The sequence below is a fragment of the Leopardus geoffroyi genome, chromosome B3 (assembly GCF_018350155.1).
Source record: "Leopardus geoffroyi isolate Oge1 chromosome B3, O.geoffroyi_Oge1_pat1.0, whole genome shotgun sequence".
NCBI lineage: Eukaryota > Metazoa > Chordata > Mammalia > Carnivora > Felidae > Leopardus > Leopardus geoffroyi.
The window spans coordinates 144,529,644-144,547,452 of record NC_059337.1 but is presented as its reverse complement, the minus strand read 5'-3'; the positions used below and the strand labels follow the sequence as shown (position 1 = coordinate 144,547,452).

The window sequence follows — 17,809 nt, the reverse complement described above, 5'->3', positions numbered from 1 at the left end:
CTGCTTTCATTGTCCACGGAGCATCATCTCCAACGAAAAAATTTCCCAGTTACTATTTTTACATAGTGGTTGGTTATTCTCCAGTCTCTGTGGGTCCCAGGACAGAAGCAGAGAGGAGAACCGAGTTCCTGCCCTGCTTTGGTCACGCCCTTCCTCCTCTGGGATCCTTACTTGGTTATTCTGGCTCCTGAAGGTTCACTGCCTCCTGTGTCTTCACTATGTTCCCACTGGTGACTGGTGGCCCCTTGCAACATCTCATTCCACATTAACTCTGGGCTTGGCCATGTCACTTGTTCCGGCCAATGAAGTGTTAGCAGCTGTGATGGAAGTAGAGGGTGGATAAGTCTTGCATGTTGGGGCTTGTTCTCTGTGGAACCTAGTTGCCATGATGTGAGGAAGGCTATGATAGCCACGTGGAGTGGCCAAGTAGAGGAGAGCCAAAGAATCTGGGATGACAGCCCACGCTGGCAGCAAGCTGAGCTCCTAGCCGACAGCTCACATCAGCTGCAGCCATGTAGGTGAAGCCACCTTGGATGTTTTGCCCAAGTTGAGCCTCCAGCTAATTGTAGCTGTATAAACGACTCAGCTGATGGCACATAAAGCAAAAGAACGATCCAGTCAGAGAATTGTGAGAAATAAGAAATCACTGTTGTTTCAAGCCACTGTTGTGGGATTGTTGTTACACAGCAGTAGATAGCTGATACACTTGTGCAAGTCTCTTTTGTCTCTCAGGGTTCACTGGCCTAACTGCAGCCCACTCTCCTTCCCCACCCCCAGTCCATCATTCTTGGAGACGGGCCATTCTCCCAGTCACCCCCCTCTTTGGGGCCAGGAAGCCCCTCCCAGATATTACTGAGCTGTCACCTCACCAGTCCAGTTCTGTGTTCCCTCCATAATGGGCATCGAGAAAAGCCTAGGGCTTTAGTGACACTTGGCAAGGCCCTCCCCACTCTCAGGGACTGCAGCTTCCCATTGGGCAAAGAGTGGCAGAGTAAGGGAAGGCGTGCAGACAGCACTAGACCCTCAGTGGGCTCCCCCCAGTCGTGTCCTTGGGGGGAGGGGGGTCCCCGCAGTGGGATCAGAGAACAGGCTTGAGGCACAGTGACATGAGGGGTGGCCCACCAGCGGATGGCTGGGTTCCCTGCCAGCGGCTTCCCAGCTGTGCGTCCTGTGGCAAGGGACTCAGACCTCTCTGGTCTCGGTGTGTGCATCTATCACAGGGGCCGGGTATGTTGAACCCTGGGCCGGTCTGGCACTCGGGAGACCCATAAAAGTGCACCTGGGAAGGGCAGGGAAAGGGGCCAGGGGCGGGAATTGGGGGAGCCCCTGGAGGGCGTAGTCCGGCCGCTGGCTAGGTGGACGACATTCCCGGTGGAGGGAACAGCCAATGCGAAGGTGTGTTCCCTGCGGGGCAGGTGAGGCTGTGCCTGCAGGCCGCAGGAGCTCAGAAGCCGGGCTGGGGACCTCGAGGCTGTCTCCCGGGAGGGAAAGGGGGCAGGGGACAGCGCTCATCCCCACTCCCCAGACCCGGAAACCGCAGCGCCGCCCGGCCTCTTCCGCTCCGGGAGGGCCGCCCTCCTCACGCGGCCCCCCGCGGGGTCCACGGGCTCCAGGCTGGGGGAGGCGCGGGGAGAGGAAACCGGCCCGCCCCACCCCCAGCCCAGCCGCTTCTGGCCCCTCCTCTCCCGATCCGCCCCGCCCTCCACGCCCCGGGACTTCCGATTGGCGGGTCAGGGCACCCTCCCCCCCCAGCCCCGCCCACGAGGGGGGGGCCCCAGCTACCCTGGAGGGCGGGGCGGGCAAGCCGCGCGGGCGCCCGAGGGGCAGCTCCGGGTGGGAGTGGGCAGGATCGCGGCTATTTTACGGCGAAGACTGAGGCCCAGAATGGAAAGAGGCTTGCGGAGGCCACATAGCGAGTGGCGAGCGGGGTGAGGTGTCGGGGGTGGAGACCCAAGCCCGTGGACCCCGCCGCCGGGTAAGGGCGCTCAGACGTCCTTGCGCCCGGGCGACCTGGCCCCACACCCTGGCTGGGCCTGGACCGGCTTCAGGCTGCGAAGACGCGCGCGGCCGCCAGGGGACGGTGTCGGCCCGCGCTGGGCGCTGGGGGGCGCCGGTGGGGCGGGACCGCACCGGGGCCTGCTCTGGTCCCCTGCTCCGACAGGGAAACTGAGGCGGAGCCCACACTGGCTCCGGCCGGTGCCTGGCCCCCTCCTCAGGGCCGCAGAGCGGGGTCCGGTGGGGGACTCACCTTTCCAAGCTCTGCGGCCAGTGGGTGCCGCGAAACAAGTCACCGTCCCCTCCCTCCATACACCTGCTTTGGCGCCTTGCCGAGTGGCTCCGCTTCCCCGAATTTGTCTCCTTTTCGAGTCACCGGAGAGAAAAGGTTTCTTTGGACGGATCCAGGCCCCCACGGCTGGAGGGGTCTTGGGAAGGTGGGGGAGTGTTCCCAGGCTCTGCTGGCACACAGGGGCCGCTGTTAAGACTGAGCTGTGTGACCTGGGCCAGGCCTGGCGCTAGGGCCTCAGTATCCCCTTCTCCCTCACTTCACTGCAAGCCAGAACTCTTTTTATTATTATTATTATTATTATTATTATTATTATTATTATTTTAATGTTTGTTTTTGAGACGGAGACAGAATGTGAGCAGGGGGCAGGGGCAGAGAGAGAGGGAGACACAGAATCCGAAGCAGGCTCCAGGCTCCATGCTGTCAGCACAGAGCCCCACGCTGGGCTCAAACCCATAGACGGAGAGATCATGACCTGAGCCAAAGTCAGATGCTTAACTGACTGAACCACTCAGGTGCCCCCCCCCCCCCCTTTTTAATGTTCTATGGGGAGGGGCAGAGAGAGAGAGAGAGAATCCCAGAATCCCAAGCCGGCTCCACACCATCAGAGCAAAACCCCACGAGGGATCCCACCAACCATGAGATCATGACCTGAGCTGAAACCACGAGCCAAAACCAAGAGTCAGACACTTAACCCACTGAGCCAACCAGGCACCCCGCAAGCCAGAACTCTCTACCCAAGAGGGAGCAATGGAAAATAAGGCGGGAGGCTCAGACAGTGGGGGGCTGTGTTAGCCTGGTCCACTTTGGCTGTGCTTGTCCCCATGGCCCTGGGTGTTCAGCTTGCTGCCACTTCCCAGGGCAGCCCAGAGGGCTTAGCCACATACTTCTTGGCCCTTAGGGGGCACTGTCGCTTCCCAAGGTCACACAGCCTGGCAGCTGTCCTGTGCCCTTGCACTGGCGGGGGAGGGAGGACAAGCTTGGCCTTCTGCCTTCCCCACTGCTTTCTGTGCCTGCCAACCTCCCCTCCTGCCACTTTTGCTGTCCCCAGGGCAGCTGGAGGAGGCCCCCATCTGAGGAGCGTGGTCTGTGTCCCACAGCCTGCACTTGGGCTGGGCCTCTCTGTTGAGTCTCCCCCTTGTGCTTAGGGCTTCCTAGTGGCCAGGACTCTGGTGCAGCCCAGATGAATCACGGACTTCCTGCTCCCAGCCCTCCAGGGCACCTCAGGCATCACTCCCCACAGCCAACCAGGCTAGGCTCCCACCCCTGCCTGCTCCCCCCACCGTGGGGTGTCCTGACCTCATCCACCCACCTAACTCCTTCTCCACTTAGTCATCGGCATTTATGGGGCACCCACTGCCCTCCTGCAGGGGCAGGCGGGCCCCTCCCTGTGGTCTGACAGAGGAGAAGCCCCCAGGAGTGCAGGACAGTGAGGTAGGCACCCAAAGAGGCTGGGGTGGGGGGGCTCCTTTAGTTAGGTGACACCTGAAATGGGTCCACATGGACTTCTGGGGACTGGCCATCCAGGCCAGAGGGAACAGCATGAGCAAGGGCTGGAGTTGGGACTGCAGCCTGGAGTGGGCAGCCTGACCTGGGAGGTGGGCTGGAGCAGTGCAGACGGATGGGGTCAGAGTGGACACCAGCCCTTGGGACTTGACTGATGACGCAAGAGGGTACAGGTGGCTCCTCCCGGAAGCCTCTCCTGCCCACTCACGACTGGTCCTCAGAACAGGCTCCAAGGGCCCGTTTGTTGGATAAACTAATGAGTGAAGCTGCTTAGAAGTGCTGGCTGACTGCCCGACTCCCCTGGCCAGGGATGGAGGGCCCCTGACCCACCACCCCAACCTGCATCTGAGGCCTCCCATGCTGTGAGTGGGAGAGACTTCTAGGAGGAGGGGGCCGCAGCCTCATCAGCCTGGAACTCATGAAACCAAAGCCTTCTCTTCTTGGGACAACACAAAGCTTATAGGTTCCATCTCTGTGGGCAAAGCTCTGTCCCCCTGAGCCTCAGTTTCCCCGCCTGCAAAGTGGGCTGATGATCCAACCTACCTTGCTGGGTAAGTCAATGAGATAATGGCCATGAGATAGCAGTTTGCCAATGGAAACTGCCTCTCTAAAAACTTAGGTTGGGGTGCCTGGCTAGCCCAGCCAGTAGAGTGTGTGACTCTTGACCTCAGGGTTGTGAGTTCAAGCCCCTCGTTGGGCTTAGAGGATATTTAAAGAAATTAAATAAATAAATAAAACTTACCTTAATTGCACAAATGATATCTGAGTATGTGCCCCTCATGAAAGATTCAAACCACAAAGAAGGTCCAGAGAATAAGAACTAAAAGGGTCCCTTCCTCCTTCTTGCCGATTCTCTCCCCAAGAGACACTGCTGGCAATAGATCAATGTGTGGCTTCCAGCACTTTCCAAACAATATGTATGCTTTTTCTTTTAACATTTTTGTGTTGAAATATTTACAGAGGAATCCTAACAGCTCAGTTTTGGAGGCTAACTCGGTGCCAGGCAGAGCTGTGTCCTATGAGAGAGCTCCATTACCCCTCAGGACGGCTCTCTGTGGCAGATTCTCTCCACTTGACGAATGAGGAGCTCAGGCTCTTTGCTCTTGACTGTGGCTGCGTGGTACTGACATGTGCATTAGTCATATGGTAGCCGTGTGATTAACCTTCGAAACCAGGACCTGTTGACAGAGAAGGCGACACTTATAATTATGCTGGTATGACAGCTACTGTCCCAGGTAAGTAAAGAGTCAGGACTTTCTCACGTGCTGGGCCCTGCCTCCAACTGGCCTGTGCCAAAGAGAGAATTTACCAGCTCATTTAATGTGAAAGCTCAAAATCCAGCATGGCCAGATCCAGAGATCCTACAAAGACCCAGGGATGCCATAGAAACTGTCTCCCTGGGGATGGAGAGGGGAAGAGTGAAGTCTGGGGCATGTGAGGGAGTTGGTGCCTAGGCCCCAGGCTCACACAATCCTTTCCACAAGCCCAGCAGAAGAGCAGGGACCAGCTGCTGTGTGGCAGAAACCAGAGCTGGGAAGGGTACATCATGATTATTTTAGCCATTCCCTTTTGGACACTTAGGTGTTTCCCAGGTTTTCATTGTTAAAAATGCAGCAGGCACCCTACCTTCTTGTTACTTGGTAGTCACCTGTATTCTCTCCCAAGATTTACCTCTGAAATAGACATAAGATATAAAATTAAGGCTAAATTCTTTCATAAGACTTTAAAGAAGTAAACAAGTGAACAAAACCCACAGTAGTGGAACTTGTTGGCGTGTGGGCAAGTACTTACCTGGGATAAGATAGCTAACCCAAAGATTGCTGGACCCAAGTGCCTTTGGAGTGCCCTCCCCACCTCTGCATGAGAGTGAAGGCCTGATTCTTCACCCTGACCATATAGGCTGTTACTGGCCACTTCAGTTTTGGCCAGTAGGCAATACAAGAGGTTGTACCTTTGCTGATTTCTTACAGAACTGAGTATCTTCATGTGTTTGTTGGCCAGCGTGTGAATCGCCTATTCATACTGCTTGCCCATTTTCCTCCTGGGTTAACCTTTCTCACTGGGTTGCAGGAGATCTTTACACATTCTGAATGTCACTCCTTTGCCATGTATGTCGGACTCTTTGGTTCCCATGGTATCACTTGTCTTCGCTTAGTTGTATCCTGTCTTTGGTCTGTACTGGCATCTCATGTTGAGCCTTGAAAGACTGGTTGGATGGGGTGGAGAGCTCTGTGGGCGACCTTGAACGCCAGGGCAGGTGGGGACAAGCCCAGCTGTCCAAGGGGAGAAGCTGGAGGGGGAGGAGCAAGCACCCATGGAACAGGCCCCTGGAGACTAGGTGGGCTTTGGCCCAGCACAGCTAGTTGAAGTCAGGAGAGGACCCAGGGGTGGTGGTGGCAGGGGGTAGGGTCTCCCTATCCTCTTTCCTGGTCCTGGCCACTTCCCATACTTCCCTCTGCTTTCTCAAGGTCCTGGCCCTTGCCCACTCCTGCCCCTTGGAACAGCTTCCTTTTGAGATCTGAAAATCCACCTGACTCATTTCACAGATAAGAACTGGAGCTCAGACAGGTGGAGTTACTCAGCCTATGGTCCCACAGTTGGTGAATAGCTGATTAGAAGCCAGCGTGCTTACGGGCGCCTGTGTGGCTCAGTGGGTGAAGCGGCTGGCTTCGGCTCAGGTTGTGATCTCGCGGTCTGTGAGTTTGAGCCCCACGTCGGGCTCTGTGCTGACAGCCTGGAGCCTGCTTCTGATTCTGTGTCTCCCTCTTTCCGCCCTTCCCCTGCTCGTACTCTGCCTGTCTCTCGAAAATCAATAAACATTAAAAAAACAAAAAACAGCCAGCATGTTTGGCACCAACCTCCTCCCCCAGGGAGCACTCCCTACCTTCCTCCCTCTACCTGTAACACACACCCTGAATGGCTCTCCTCACTACCTGGGCACACCCAGATGCCTGTCCTGTGGGACAAGTTCTTCCAGGACAGAGGGGAGTGGGGCTTGGGTTGGGTTCCAGAGGAAACACTACAGTGTTAAAAGTCAAACCCCATACCAAGACAGCTGTGCTGGTGAGCACTCCCACTCCCTGCTGAGGGCATCCAGGACTGGGCAGGGTAGCCCCTCTCCACCCCAGGCCTCCGTCTCTTCATCTTCCATCCACTCCCCTCTGCCCCAGCCGCCCTCCACCCCCTCCAAGCCCATCCTCCCTTCCTGAGGGAAGCTGCCCCTCTGCACCCTGTTCGAACTGTTCCTGAAGCAGCCTTATAGGGCAGCCGAGCACCTGGCATTAAAAGGCTGACGTGGAGGGGCACGCCCTGTCCCTGCGTCCAGGCCCCAGCACGGTCCCCAAGTAGACATAGGCAGGATGTTCACAGCCAGAAGCTCTGCGAGACCACACGTGTGCCACGCACGGGGGACAGCTCCCACCAGCAGAAGATGCCTCGGCGACCCAGAGCAGCATGTACCCCAGAGGGTGAGTCTGAAAGTAACCTTGGGAGGAGAGAGCAAGGCGCTGGCAGCGAGGGCTGATTGGTGCCATCGTGGACAGTGTTACAATGTCAGCTGCCACCGTGGAAAAGACCCAGGACTGGCAGGGGGTGGGCAGGATGGGCACACGGGCCTTCAGAGTTACCCACCTGTTATTTCTTAAACTGGACCGTGGTTCCCAGGCATTCATTATGATTATTTTCATATGCCTGAAATAATTCACTAACCAACTGACCTCCAAACCCTTTCTGCCATCACTTCCAAATCCTCAGGACAAACCCAAGCTACCTGCCCCAGCATTCAAGGACATATGGACCTTGGCCCCTCCTGACTGACATCTCCAGCCTTCTTCAGCCACTCCCAGACCTTTGTTCCAACTGTTCCTCAGCGGGGAATGCCTTTCCTCTGCCCACCTGGTCTTTCTGGCTAATCATGTGCACAGGAAGCTTCTAAGTGGTGGAGATATGGGGTCAGACATGACCTTTTAGAAGAGGCCTTTAGGAACCCCAGTGAAGAAGACAAATTGAAGGGAAAGGCAAGGAGGGCAGCCAGGGGTGGAAAGAGACTTGCCTTGAGGCCAGCTGCACACCCTGGCACCTGCGGCCGATGCCCTTACAACCTCACTCCACTGGTAGTCCTGGAGATGGCATGAGGTCTCAACTCCAGCCCTGAAAAAGGATGAGGACGAGGAAGCAAGGGGCCCGAGCTCTGAGCCACAGGTAGTTCACCTCGGGCACCACTTCCCTAGGAAGCTCTCACTCCCAGGGTCTGGGGGCTCCAGAGGGCAAACAGTCAACCCCAGGATCTCCATTCACTTTGCCCCTCCCCCCATCATACTCAGAGACATCCAGAATGGGAAAGCTGGGAGAAAATGCAGGGAAACTGAGGGCCTAGAGAGAGGAGCAGGGGAAAGCCTAGGCGAGGCAGGTGGACCCCACATTCCCGGGTCAATGACCTACTTTCTCTAAATCTGGTGGTCGCCCTGGACCCCAAGAGCTTCACTGCGGGCCTATGAGATCACACCCCCCCTAGGTGGGGCAGTGTTTCAGGTGGGGGCATCTGGTGGGGTCTCAGCATGACCTTGGGTGCCCGCATGTGTGGCACCCCAAACCTTGGACCCTTCGTGGAGAGTCTGGGGCAGCTGGGGCCCAATCCACCACCATGTCTGAAGAAAAGTAGGCGAAGCACCTGGTTTCCCTTCTGGCTGCTCCTCACTTGGGAGGCCACCTCCCTGCGAGCCTCAATTTCCTGGCCTGTGAATGGGGGGGGTCATAGTTTCCACCGCTACCGATTGTGAAAATGAAGTGAAATCAAGTATGTTTAGCACTGAGATTGGCACACAGTCCGCGCGCATTAATAATAGCTGCCTGCATCCATTGGACCGTCCCCTGGGAACGTCAGCCTAGAGCAGGGGCTCCCGATGCCCCGACCCTGGCCTGGCAGAACGCAGTTGGGTCCCTTAGGAGGAGTCAGAGCTCCTGCCCTTTGACCCCTCCATGGACTGATGGGAAACAGCTCCGGAGGTCTCCCTCAAGGTCACAGAGGGTTACTGGGGAGGTGGAATAGGACTTCTGGGGTGACGAGGGAAGTCACACTCCAGGGAGCCGGAGCGCCTACGCGCGCGCCGGTACCCACCCCGCAAATCGGCCCAATCATCCTCCCGTTCCCGGGCCGCCGGGGGGCCTTTCCTCGCCCGCAACTCGGGTTTCCGGGAGCCCCGCCCCGCATCGGCCTGTGCCAGCCCCGCCCCCCCGCGCGCCCGCAAGTTTCTCCCAACTTTTCCGCGGGTCTGGCCGGGCGCCCCGCCCACCGGCTGGTGACGTAACAATGGTGCAGCGTGGCGACCAATGGGCGGCGGCGGGGGCCGGCAGTGCGGGCCAATGGCTGCGGAGGACGGTCCCGCGGTCCTACCGGGCTCCGACCGCACTGCGCCGCCCGCCGCCCGCCCGCCGCCGGCGCCGCCGCCCAGCGATCCGGCCGCGGCGGCTCAGACCGCGGCTGCGGCGGGCGCGGGCGGCGGCGGCTTCCTCTCGCCCGCCCGTCTTGGGACCTTTGCCTGCGCGCCTACCCGCGGGGCAACAGCGCGCGCTTCGGCCCTCAACGGGACGGGGACTGGGACGTCAGGCCCAAGGCCCTGCTGTCCCCCACGGTGAGTCCCCCGCCTACCCCCGGCCCGCTCGGCGCGCAGCCCCAGCCCCGGGTGCTCTCCCCTGGCCGCCGCCCCCTCGTGTCCCCTGGGCATATGCACACGCAGGTGCAGCCCTCGCTGCTCTGGCCACCGGTCGGCAAACACCCTGGCCTCGACCCCCGCGACCCGCGGCCGCCGGGAGGGGACGGAGAGGAGCTGGCGGGCGGCCCCGGGCGTACAGCCCTGCCTTCGGTGGCCCAACCCCCCACTCCCATTCACGGAGCCGTGGCTGTGACTCGCTGCCCAGTGACGTGGGGCGGCCCAACTTTACGTAACCCGCCTGGCGCCCCACGGGTATCCACACAGGGGTACATACACCTGGGACGCAGAGTCCCAGGCTTGGGGGGGGTGTTTCGGGCATGGTGCCCCCCAAAGAGCACTGCGGCTGTAGCCCACTCCCCAGAGTGTTCGTCTCTGTAACTTAGTTACCCAGTGTGTGTGGACGCGGCCTGTGCGCTGACCCAGGCCCCTTGTGACCAACAGCTTACCCTTGAGAGAAAGCAGTGGGGAGCTTGGACCAGGGTCAGGGGTCAGAGACCAGGGCTCAGTTTGGGGCCGGGGGCTCAGCGGGCAAGGTCAGGCAGGGCTCAAGCTCCCCCCCCCCCATTTCTGGAATGAGCCCAAAATGGGAGGCAGGCAATCTTGGTTCTAGGCTTGGCTGTACCATGACTTGCTGACTGACCTTGGACAAGCTTGTCTCTTGCTGGAAAATGGGATCACAGTACCTGCTTCATCTAGTAGTTGGGAAGATCAAGAGAAGTTGCAGACCTGGAGGGATTTGCTGTAAAGCGTTGTGCATACCCGTTTCGAGGTTGATTTCGTTGTGGCCTCCTCCCAGCAGCTAGGGTTGATGATACCCAGTAAACATCATGTTTGGGTGGAAGGCTCCACCCCAGCTCACCCAGCTGGGGCTCACAACTTCCATTTCTCCCACCCCCTTTTTTACAGATGAGGAAGTTGAGGCTCAGAGAAAGAGAGTGATATATACTCAACGTCCTGTGATCAGAGTGCAGGAACCAGGTAGGTCTGGGTCTAGAACTCTGTCCCTGTCTGGGATGGGGGGAGGCCCTAGGGGCTCCCACCTGTGGTCAGGGGTCAGAGGATAGGGTCATGGTTAGGTGGAGCTTGGCTCAGCCGGAGAGGTGGGCTCCAACTTTCCTGCCCCCCAACCTGGTCTTTTCTGTTTGGGGTTGGATGCCCCTCGTGAGCCTAGTCAGCCAGGTCAGCAGGTCTCTGGGCTGAAAGAGGTGGGGAGGTGGGTTTTCGGCGTGGCCTTGATGGCGGGTGGGGCTCTGAGGGTAGGGGGAATGGAAGGGCATCTCTAGCAGAGGTGCCGGAGAACAAGACACTTTAAGGGAAGGAGAGCAGAGGCAGCTAGATCAAGGATGTGGGAGGTGGGTCGGGACCTAGCAGAGAAGGGCCCCCCCTAAGCAGCAGGCAACCTCGAGCTTTGGAGCCTCACCGCGATCCCCTCCCCGCAGGTGCAGGTGGTCAGCGGCCGCCGGGCCCATGCCGTGAGGCCGGGAGCCAGGCGTCCGCCACCAGCATGCCGTGGGACGCGCGGCGGCCCGGGGGCGGCGCGGACGGCGGGCCGGAGGGCGCAGGCGCGGCGCGCTCGCGGGCGCAGAAGCAGTGTCGCAAGTCGTCGTTCGCCTTCTACCAGGCCGTCCGCGACCTGCTGCCGGTGTGGCTGCTCGAGGACATGCGCGCCAGCGAGGCCTTCCACTGGGACGAGCGCGGCCGCGCCGCCGCTTACTCGCCCTCCGAGGCGCTGCTCTACGCGCTCGTGCACGACCACCAGGCGTACGCGCACTACCTGCTGGCCACGTTCCCGCGGCGCGCGCTCGCGCCGCCCAGCGCCGGCTTCCGCTGCTGCGCGGCGCCCGGGCCGCACGTGGCGCTGGCCGTGCGCTACAACCGCGTGGGCATCCTGCGCCGCATCCTGCGCACCGTGCGCGACTTCCCGCCCGAGGAGCGCGCGCGCGTGCTCGACCGGCGCGGCTGCAGCCGCGTGGAGGGTGGTGGCACGGCGCTGCACGCGGCCTGCGAGCTGGCGCGCCCCGAGTGCCTCTTCCTGCTGCTTGGCCACGGCGCGTCACCCGGCCTGCGCGACGGCGGCGGCCTCACGCCTCTTGAGCTGCTGCTGCGCCAGCTGGGCCGCGACGCCGGGGCCCCCAATGCCGCCGCCGCCGCCGCCGCCGCCGGGGCGCCCGCCTCTGCGCCCGGGGAGCCGCGCCAGCGCCGCCTGCTGCTGCTCGACCTGCTGGCGCTGTACACGCCCGCGGGCGCCGCCGGCCCTGCCCGCCGGGAGCTGCTGGGCGACCGGCCGCGCTGGCAGCGGCTGCTGGGCGAGGACAAGTTCCAGTGGCTGGCGGGCCTGGCGCCGCCCTCGCTCTTCGTGCGCGCCATGCAGGTGCTGGTCACCGCCATCTCGCCTGGACGCTTCCCCGAGGCCCTGGACGAGCTGCCGCTGCCGCCCTTCCTGCAGCCGCTGGACCTCACGGGCAAGGGCTAGACCTCGGCGGGGAGGGGGGTGGGGCTGGTCGTTGGATTTTTGGAAATACTATTTTTCAGAGCGTTGTACCCAGCACTTTACATATATTGATCTCTGTATAGGAGAATCTCTGCTTCGTATGTTGCACGCGCTGCAGGCTGGGCCTTGATGGTCAGGTGGGGTCCGGCTGAGCCCAGCTCCCCGCCTCCCTCCCTTTTTGCAAGGGTACAGGAGTCACGTGACTCCTAGAGCCAGGCCCTACCCTCTGCTCACTGTCCAGCCCCTGAAGCTTTCAATGTTGATGTAGAGCCTCCAGGACCAGGTGTCCCAGAGGGAGTGACAGCTGAGCTGAGCAGGAATTGGGCAGGGGCTGTGGGTGTGGACCGACGTGCCTGAGCTGGGGACAGCATGTGCGAGGGCCTAGAGGCCAAGAGAGCAGGTCCTGTGAGGTTCTGGGAAAGAGGTCCTCTGTGCAGTTGGCATATAGGGCCTTGCGAACTCCTGTGTGGGGCAGAGGAGGACGGGGAGGCTTGCTGTGCTGGCGTGGGGGGAGGTGTGATCCAGGCTGTGCTCCCGCTTCTCCCGCGTCCCCTCCTTGGATATCCTTGTGACACCTCCCCCCAGAACTGGCGTATCCAGGCCTGGGCTTGTCCGTCTTCCTGATGAGTAGCAGGCACCAAGTCCCCCGCTCCTGCTTTCCTCTCCTCTGCCAGGAAGCCTCTGGTGCCTCAGGCCCCTGTTCCCCGCCTCCCTCCACCCTGTCTTCTGTTGGTGTTAGATGTGCCTTCCTCCGGGCCTGACCTGGGTCCGGCCCTTGGTGTGGGATCCCAGGTGTTCCCCTGGCCCAGTCCCCAGAGGGTGACTGGGTGGCTGTGGCTCCCAGTGGGGCAAGCGCTCTTGCCCCAGCTAATGGAGCTGGCTTCTGTAGGAAGGTTCTGAAGAAGATTGTTAACGGATGTGCCGCCATCCTTCAGGACAAGTGGACTGATGGACAAGCCTGGTCCGTGCCCTAAGGAGCCTCGAGGCCAGGGAGGATGGCCAGGCCGTTCGGCCCCGGGGAGTTCCGCTGGGCTATGAAATCCAAGCTGCGTGGCTCGGGCTGGAGGGCCACGATGTCCTGCCAGGAGGAGACGGCTAAAGGTCTGCCGGATGGCGGGGAGGAGGGGAGAAGGGAGGGGTGCACAGCCCAGGGGCTGATCCTAGATGGCAGGTGGGAGTGAGGGCTCCTCCCTTCCTGCTGTGCGTCCTGGGGGTCAGTTCAGTAGTTTCTCTGAAGGTTGACACTTGGGGGCAGTGGATACTAATATCTCTCCCAGCTCAGAACCGGGGGCATCAGGAACCCCTGGCTCTAGGTGGTCCCAGGTCCTCCCACCAGGGATGCCATTGTGGGGGAGAGTGCATTGCCTTTGGGGGTGCATGAAGGTGGAGACTAGGGTGGCCCAGAGGAGCAGGTCGCAGTGGCTTCCGGGCGGTGGGCCTGTGGAGGTGTTGGGGGGATTCTTGGTGCCCGGATGCCCCAGCAGCTTCTAGAAGGCCTAGGCACCTGAGAGGGAAAGGTTTGCAGCCTTCTCCCCCGTCTCCCCAGGCCCAGTTCCATCTTCTGTGGGGTGAGTCCTCCTGGGCCCCTCTTGCCTTACACCCTATATTACAGCTGCCCTTTTGAGGTCCCTGGGCTAGGACTGGGGTGAGGCAGAGGTGGGGGAGCTGCCTTGCCTCAGGACTCCCTGGGAGGCCATGGAAGGGGCACCCCACAGAACCTGTTGTCAGGCATGCTGGAGGCGCGACCTGGGCTCGTTCTGGAGTGGGTGGCGGGATCATCATGGGCCCTGCCGCCTGGGGGCCCAGCCTGAGCACGCGTGTTCAGGGGAAGTTCTGGGGCCCACGGGGAGTGGTTTGCTTTGAAGGTGACCAGCAGGCAGCTCTTGGTGGGACTGAGCGGCAGCTGTGGGGACCTTCCATCACTTGCGGGGTGACTTTGGGGCCCACCGGAGGCCCCTTATGCCCTGGAGGGCTGAGATGGCAGGAGGAGGGTATCCCAGGGCATTAGCCCTTGGTGTCCTCACCGTGGGTGGGTGGGACGGGGTCCGGGAGGGTAATGGAGTTGACACTGCTTGGAGCCGCAGGGAAGGCTGAGGGAGTCGAGGTCAGCCAGCGTCCTGGCCGTGTGGCAGCAGTGGGGCCTGATTGCCGGCACAGCTGCCCCTGTGACGCCGGGGACGCCTGGCTCGGGGCACGGCAGGCATCACTGAGCAGAGGCCCCAGAGAGGTGGTGCAGGGTGATAAGGAGAGCCTCGGGGCTATCTGGTGGCCGCTGCTGGCCAGAGGGAGGGCAGGAGGCTGGGCAGGAAGTCCCTAGTGTTGGGCTTATCAGTCCCTGGGACCCTCCAGCCCCAGCAAGGACAGCCAGGTCGGTGGGGGCCATGTGCACCGAGCGCTGGGGAGGGCCAGAGTCCGTCAGGCCCCGCCCAGGTGTCCCTTGGCAGACGGGGACTCTGCTCGGTCTTGGCACGTTGCCTTGATGGCTTCTCTGAAGCAACTGCTCTGCCCAGAACAAGGCCCACTTTTCTCTGGGGTGAAGCACACTGGTTCGTTTGGCCCACTCATTCCGGTCTAAGGAGGTTTGACTGTGGCCAGTACTCCCCCCGACCATGCCCACCCATCGGCCCAGTGACTCCCAATCTGGTGGAGCTCAGGGGCCAGAATCTTTACCCCAGACGCCTGCCAGGGAGGACAGAGGAGGCTGGGCCACGGACCGGAAAGGCACACTGTGGGACCGCCCTGCTGTCGGGGTGGCCTGGGGGAGGCGGCTGTGAGGGCAGTGAGGGCCTTGCTCTGCCCCTCTGGCTGTGGGGACGTGACTCCACGCAAGGGCCGCGCCACATGCGGATTCCATCCTGGTATTACCTCGATGCAGATTACTCTGGTGTCCCTTCCTCTCCATGCCTCACCAACTGTCAGCTACTGTACTGGGAAGAGTTTCCTGAATTCCCGCCGGTCCTGTTCAGAACAGGGATGCTTCCCAGGGAGCCGGGAAGGAAGGAAACCCTCGTGGTCAGGGACGGCCACATGCAGTGTTTGCACCTGTTCCCGCCCTGGCCCCACTGTGGTTGTGTTCTGCTACCTTTTCTTTTTTTCTTTTTTTTTTTTTTAAAGGAAAGAGCTTCCCACTTATTTTTTTTTTAAGTTTATTTAGAGAGAGAATCCCAAGCAGGCCTCACACTGTCAGCAAGGAGCCCGATGTGGGGCTCGAACTCACAAACTGCGAGATCATGACCTGAGCTGAAGTCGGACGCTTAACTGACAGCCACCCAGGATCCCCTTGTCCTGCTACATTTTTAAATGGAGCATGACTGACAGACAATAGATGCACAGAGTTTATTTTTTCTTAAAGATGAAAAGAGGCCTTTTCTTTTTCTCTTTTTCTTTTTAAGTAGGCTCTACGCCCAATGTGGGGCTTGAACTCACGACCTCGAGATCAAGAGTCTCATGCTCTTCCCGCCGAGCCGGCCAGGTGCCCTGAGACGCACAGACTTTAAATGTATAGTCTGAGGAGTTCTGACAGATGTCTACACATGTAACCACCACCTTGATCAGGACAGAGGTGAAGACCGAGATTTCTGTCTTAAGTGATTTTTAAAAAGAATTTCTGCTTATAGAATTCACACTGGAGGCAGAGCACTGGGACTGCAGAGAAATCCAGGGCAGGGCCTGGCAGGGTTTCCTCACGGAAACATTGTCCTGCTCGCCCTCCATTGTCCGGCTGCCAAAAAAAGGGGCCAGCTGCCTGCCACCAGCCCACCAACCAACCACTACGAGCATGTGGGTGTATTTTCTTCCAGTTTTTTCTATGCATGTATATAAATATATTAAAATTATTTTCTATGCATATTTTTTACATACATGACATCAGATCGCTTAAATAATTAAGTACTTTTAAACTTACTGTAGTCTAAGCACTTTCCTATATTGTAAAATGCTTTGTAAATGACTTCTCAGGAGCCTTTGGTGTTTACTTGGTGATATTTGATTCAGCTAGTGTTGACAGCATAAGGAGTTAATGTTGGCACTTTTTAAAATGTGAATTTTATTTATTTTGAAATAAATAATACATTTACATGGCTTGAAATTCAAAAGATACAAACCCACCAAAGGTTAGAAGGGTGCGAATACCTGTGCATTGTATTATTTCCCTCTCCCTTCTCTCTCTCTCCCCCTATGTATCTGCAACACCACGTTATTACACACGCAAGACCTGTGGCATCGATGTGGCCAAGCCCTGGCCCGTTTCCTCCGGGACACGTGCCTCTAACAGCCACACAGGAGGCCGCGCTGGAAGCTGCCCCTGGAGGTCAGCGGTTCGCATCACGCGATGATAAAATGGCCTGTGTTATACACTTCCCCCCCAATTTAGGATTTGGTCCCGAGGACAGGATTCCGGAAGTGGAGTTTGTGGGTTTGCAAGTTTGAAGATTGCTCCGCATGCGCCCCGCCTGGGTGCCAGGGGTTAAGCTAAGCGACACGCTTTCATCTGGGTCCGTACGAGAGCCATAGGTCCTCTGACTGGCGTGTACAAGTGTTTAAGGTACATCGTCATCGTCTGTGATGCCACAATCATTTCCCCTTTTAATCTTTTGTGGGGTTTTAAATTTATCACATTTTAATATTTTGAGGAAATCAAATCTGTATACTTCTCCTCTGTGGCTTTTCCCATCACTTTGGAGTCTAGAAAGCCTTTGCCATCCAGAAATCGGATACTGTTTTCCCCCTAGCTTTAACATTCTTTTTTTAAAAAAAAATTTTTTTTTTCAACGTTTATTTATTTTTGGGACAGAGAGAGACAGAGCATGAACGGGGGAGGGGCAGAGAGAGAGGGAGACACAGAATCGGAAACAGGCTCCAGGCCCTGAGCCATCAGCCCAGAGCCTGACGCGGGGCTCGAACTCATGGACCGCGAGATCGTGACCTGGCTGAAGTCGGACGCTTAACCGACTGCGCCACCCAGGCGCCCCTAGCTTTAACATTCTTTAATCCATTTAATGGCTATTTTGTCCAGATAACGAGGCAGTGGTCCACATCAGCGGTGACCGCACCCACCTGTCCCCTCTTCTATGACGTGCCCCCACTGTGCCAACTCCTGGCGGGCCTGGGCAGCTGTGTCCCTGGCCTGCCCTCCCACGCCACGTTTACACCGCCTGCTGCTGTCATCGCTCTTGGCAGCCCCCACCTATTTCTTCCCCCGACAGTGAGGCGGCCTCATGCAGCACTGGTCTGGGGTTCCACAGAGCTGGGCTCCAATCCCAGTGGCCCCTGTGTGACCTCCAGCAAGTCAAGGAACCCGAGTGTCCCTGAGACTGACGGTATCTCTCTCAGGGGGCTCTGGTGGGACACGAAGCAGCTCAGGGGCCCCGGGCGCACATCTGGCAGTCGGGGACCCTTGTGGGCACAAACATTGTTCTGGGACTTCTTCCCTGCCTCCCTCCAGCAGAACACGCCAGGGAGGGTTCTGACAGCCTGACTTAAGCCCACCAGTTCCTTTGGAGAGGACTCCTGTCTTTGCACGATGTACTTCATCTTCCATCGGGAGGGTCGGCCATGTCTTCCTTCATTCAAGCTTTGACATCTGTGAAGCGTGACATTCCCTGACACGAGTCCGACATTTCCTGTTCAGGTCTTTCCTGGCACACGATGTGTCCCGCTGCCGTTACGAACGTGCTCTCTTCGTATGTGCGGGCTCCCGGCAGCGCACTGCGGCTATTTGCTACTGTTTCTTGGATGGAGGCTCGGGAGCCCCTCCAGAGCCTGCCCACAGCAGCCCGGCCTCAGCGGGCCTCCGTGCGGAGACAGCCCCGCGCTCCG

The 17,809-nt window shown here is 59.1% G+C and overlaps 1 protein-coding gene and 1 long non-coding RNA gene across 3 annotated transcripts; one reads left to right on the top strand and one right to left on the bottom strand.

Annotated features, from left to right (window-relative positions):
* Positions 1-4,708: 4,708 nt before the first annotated feature.
* Positions 4,709-6,464, bottom strand: LOC123582089. The gene is made up of 3 exons (XR_006704192.1): positions 6,423-6,464; positions 5,417-5,463; positions 4,709-4,968 (listed from the first exon to the last, which is right to left on the bottom strand). It is a non-coding gene; the product is annotated as an uncharacterized LOC123582089 (long non-coding RNA).
* Positions 6,465-9,180: 2,716 nt separating this feature from the next.
* Positions 9,181-16,072, top strand: ANKRD9 (ankyrin repeat domain 9). Of its 2 annotated transcripts, XR_006704187.1 has the most exons (4): positions 9,181-9,420; positions 10,408-10,479; positions 10,941-13,093; positions 15,388-16,072. XR_006704187.1 is itself a non-coding variant. In XM_045448309.1 (3 exons), exon 3 carries the CDS (start codon positions 11,006-11,008, stop codon positions 11,972-11,974), a length of 969 nt encoding a protein of 322 aa, XP_045304265.1. In that variant the 5' UTR covers positions 9,181-9,420; positions 10,408-10,479; positions 10,941-11,005; the 3' UTR covers positions 11,975-16,072. The 2 variants fall into 2 exon arrangements, 1 of the variants encoding a protein (XP_045304265.1); XM_045448309.1 differs by having other exon boundaries at positions 10,941-16,072.
* Positions 16,073-17,809: the final 1,737 nt, after the last annotated feature.

What these genes read in the sequence shown, in the direction of transcription:
- ANKRD9 (XM_045448309.1), top strand. Translation starts at nt 11,006, where the DNA reads ATGCCGTGGGACGCGCGGCGGCCCGGGGGCGGCGCGGACGGCGGGCCG.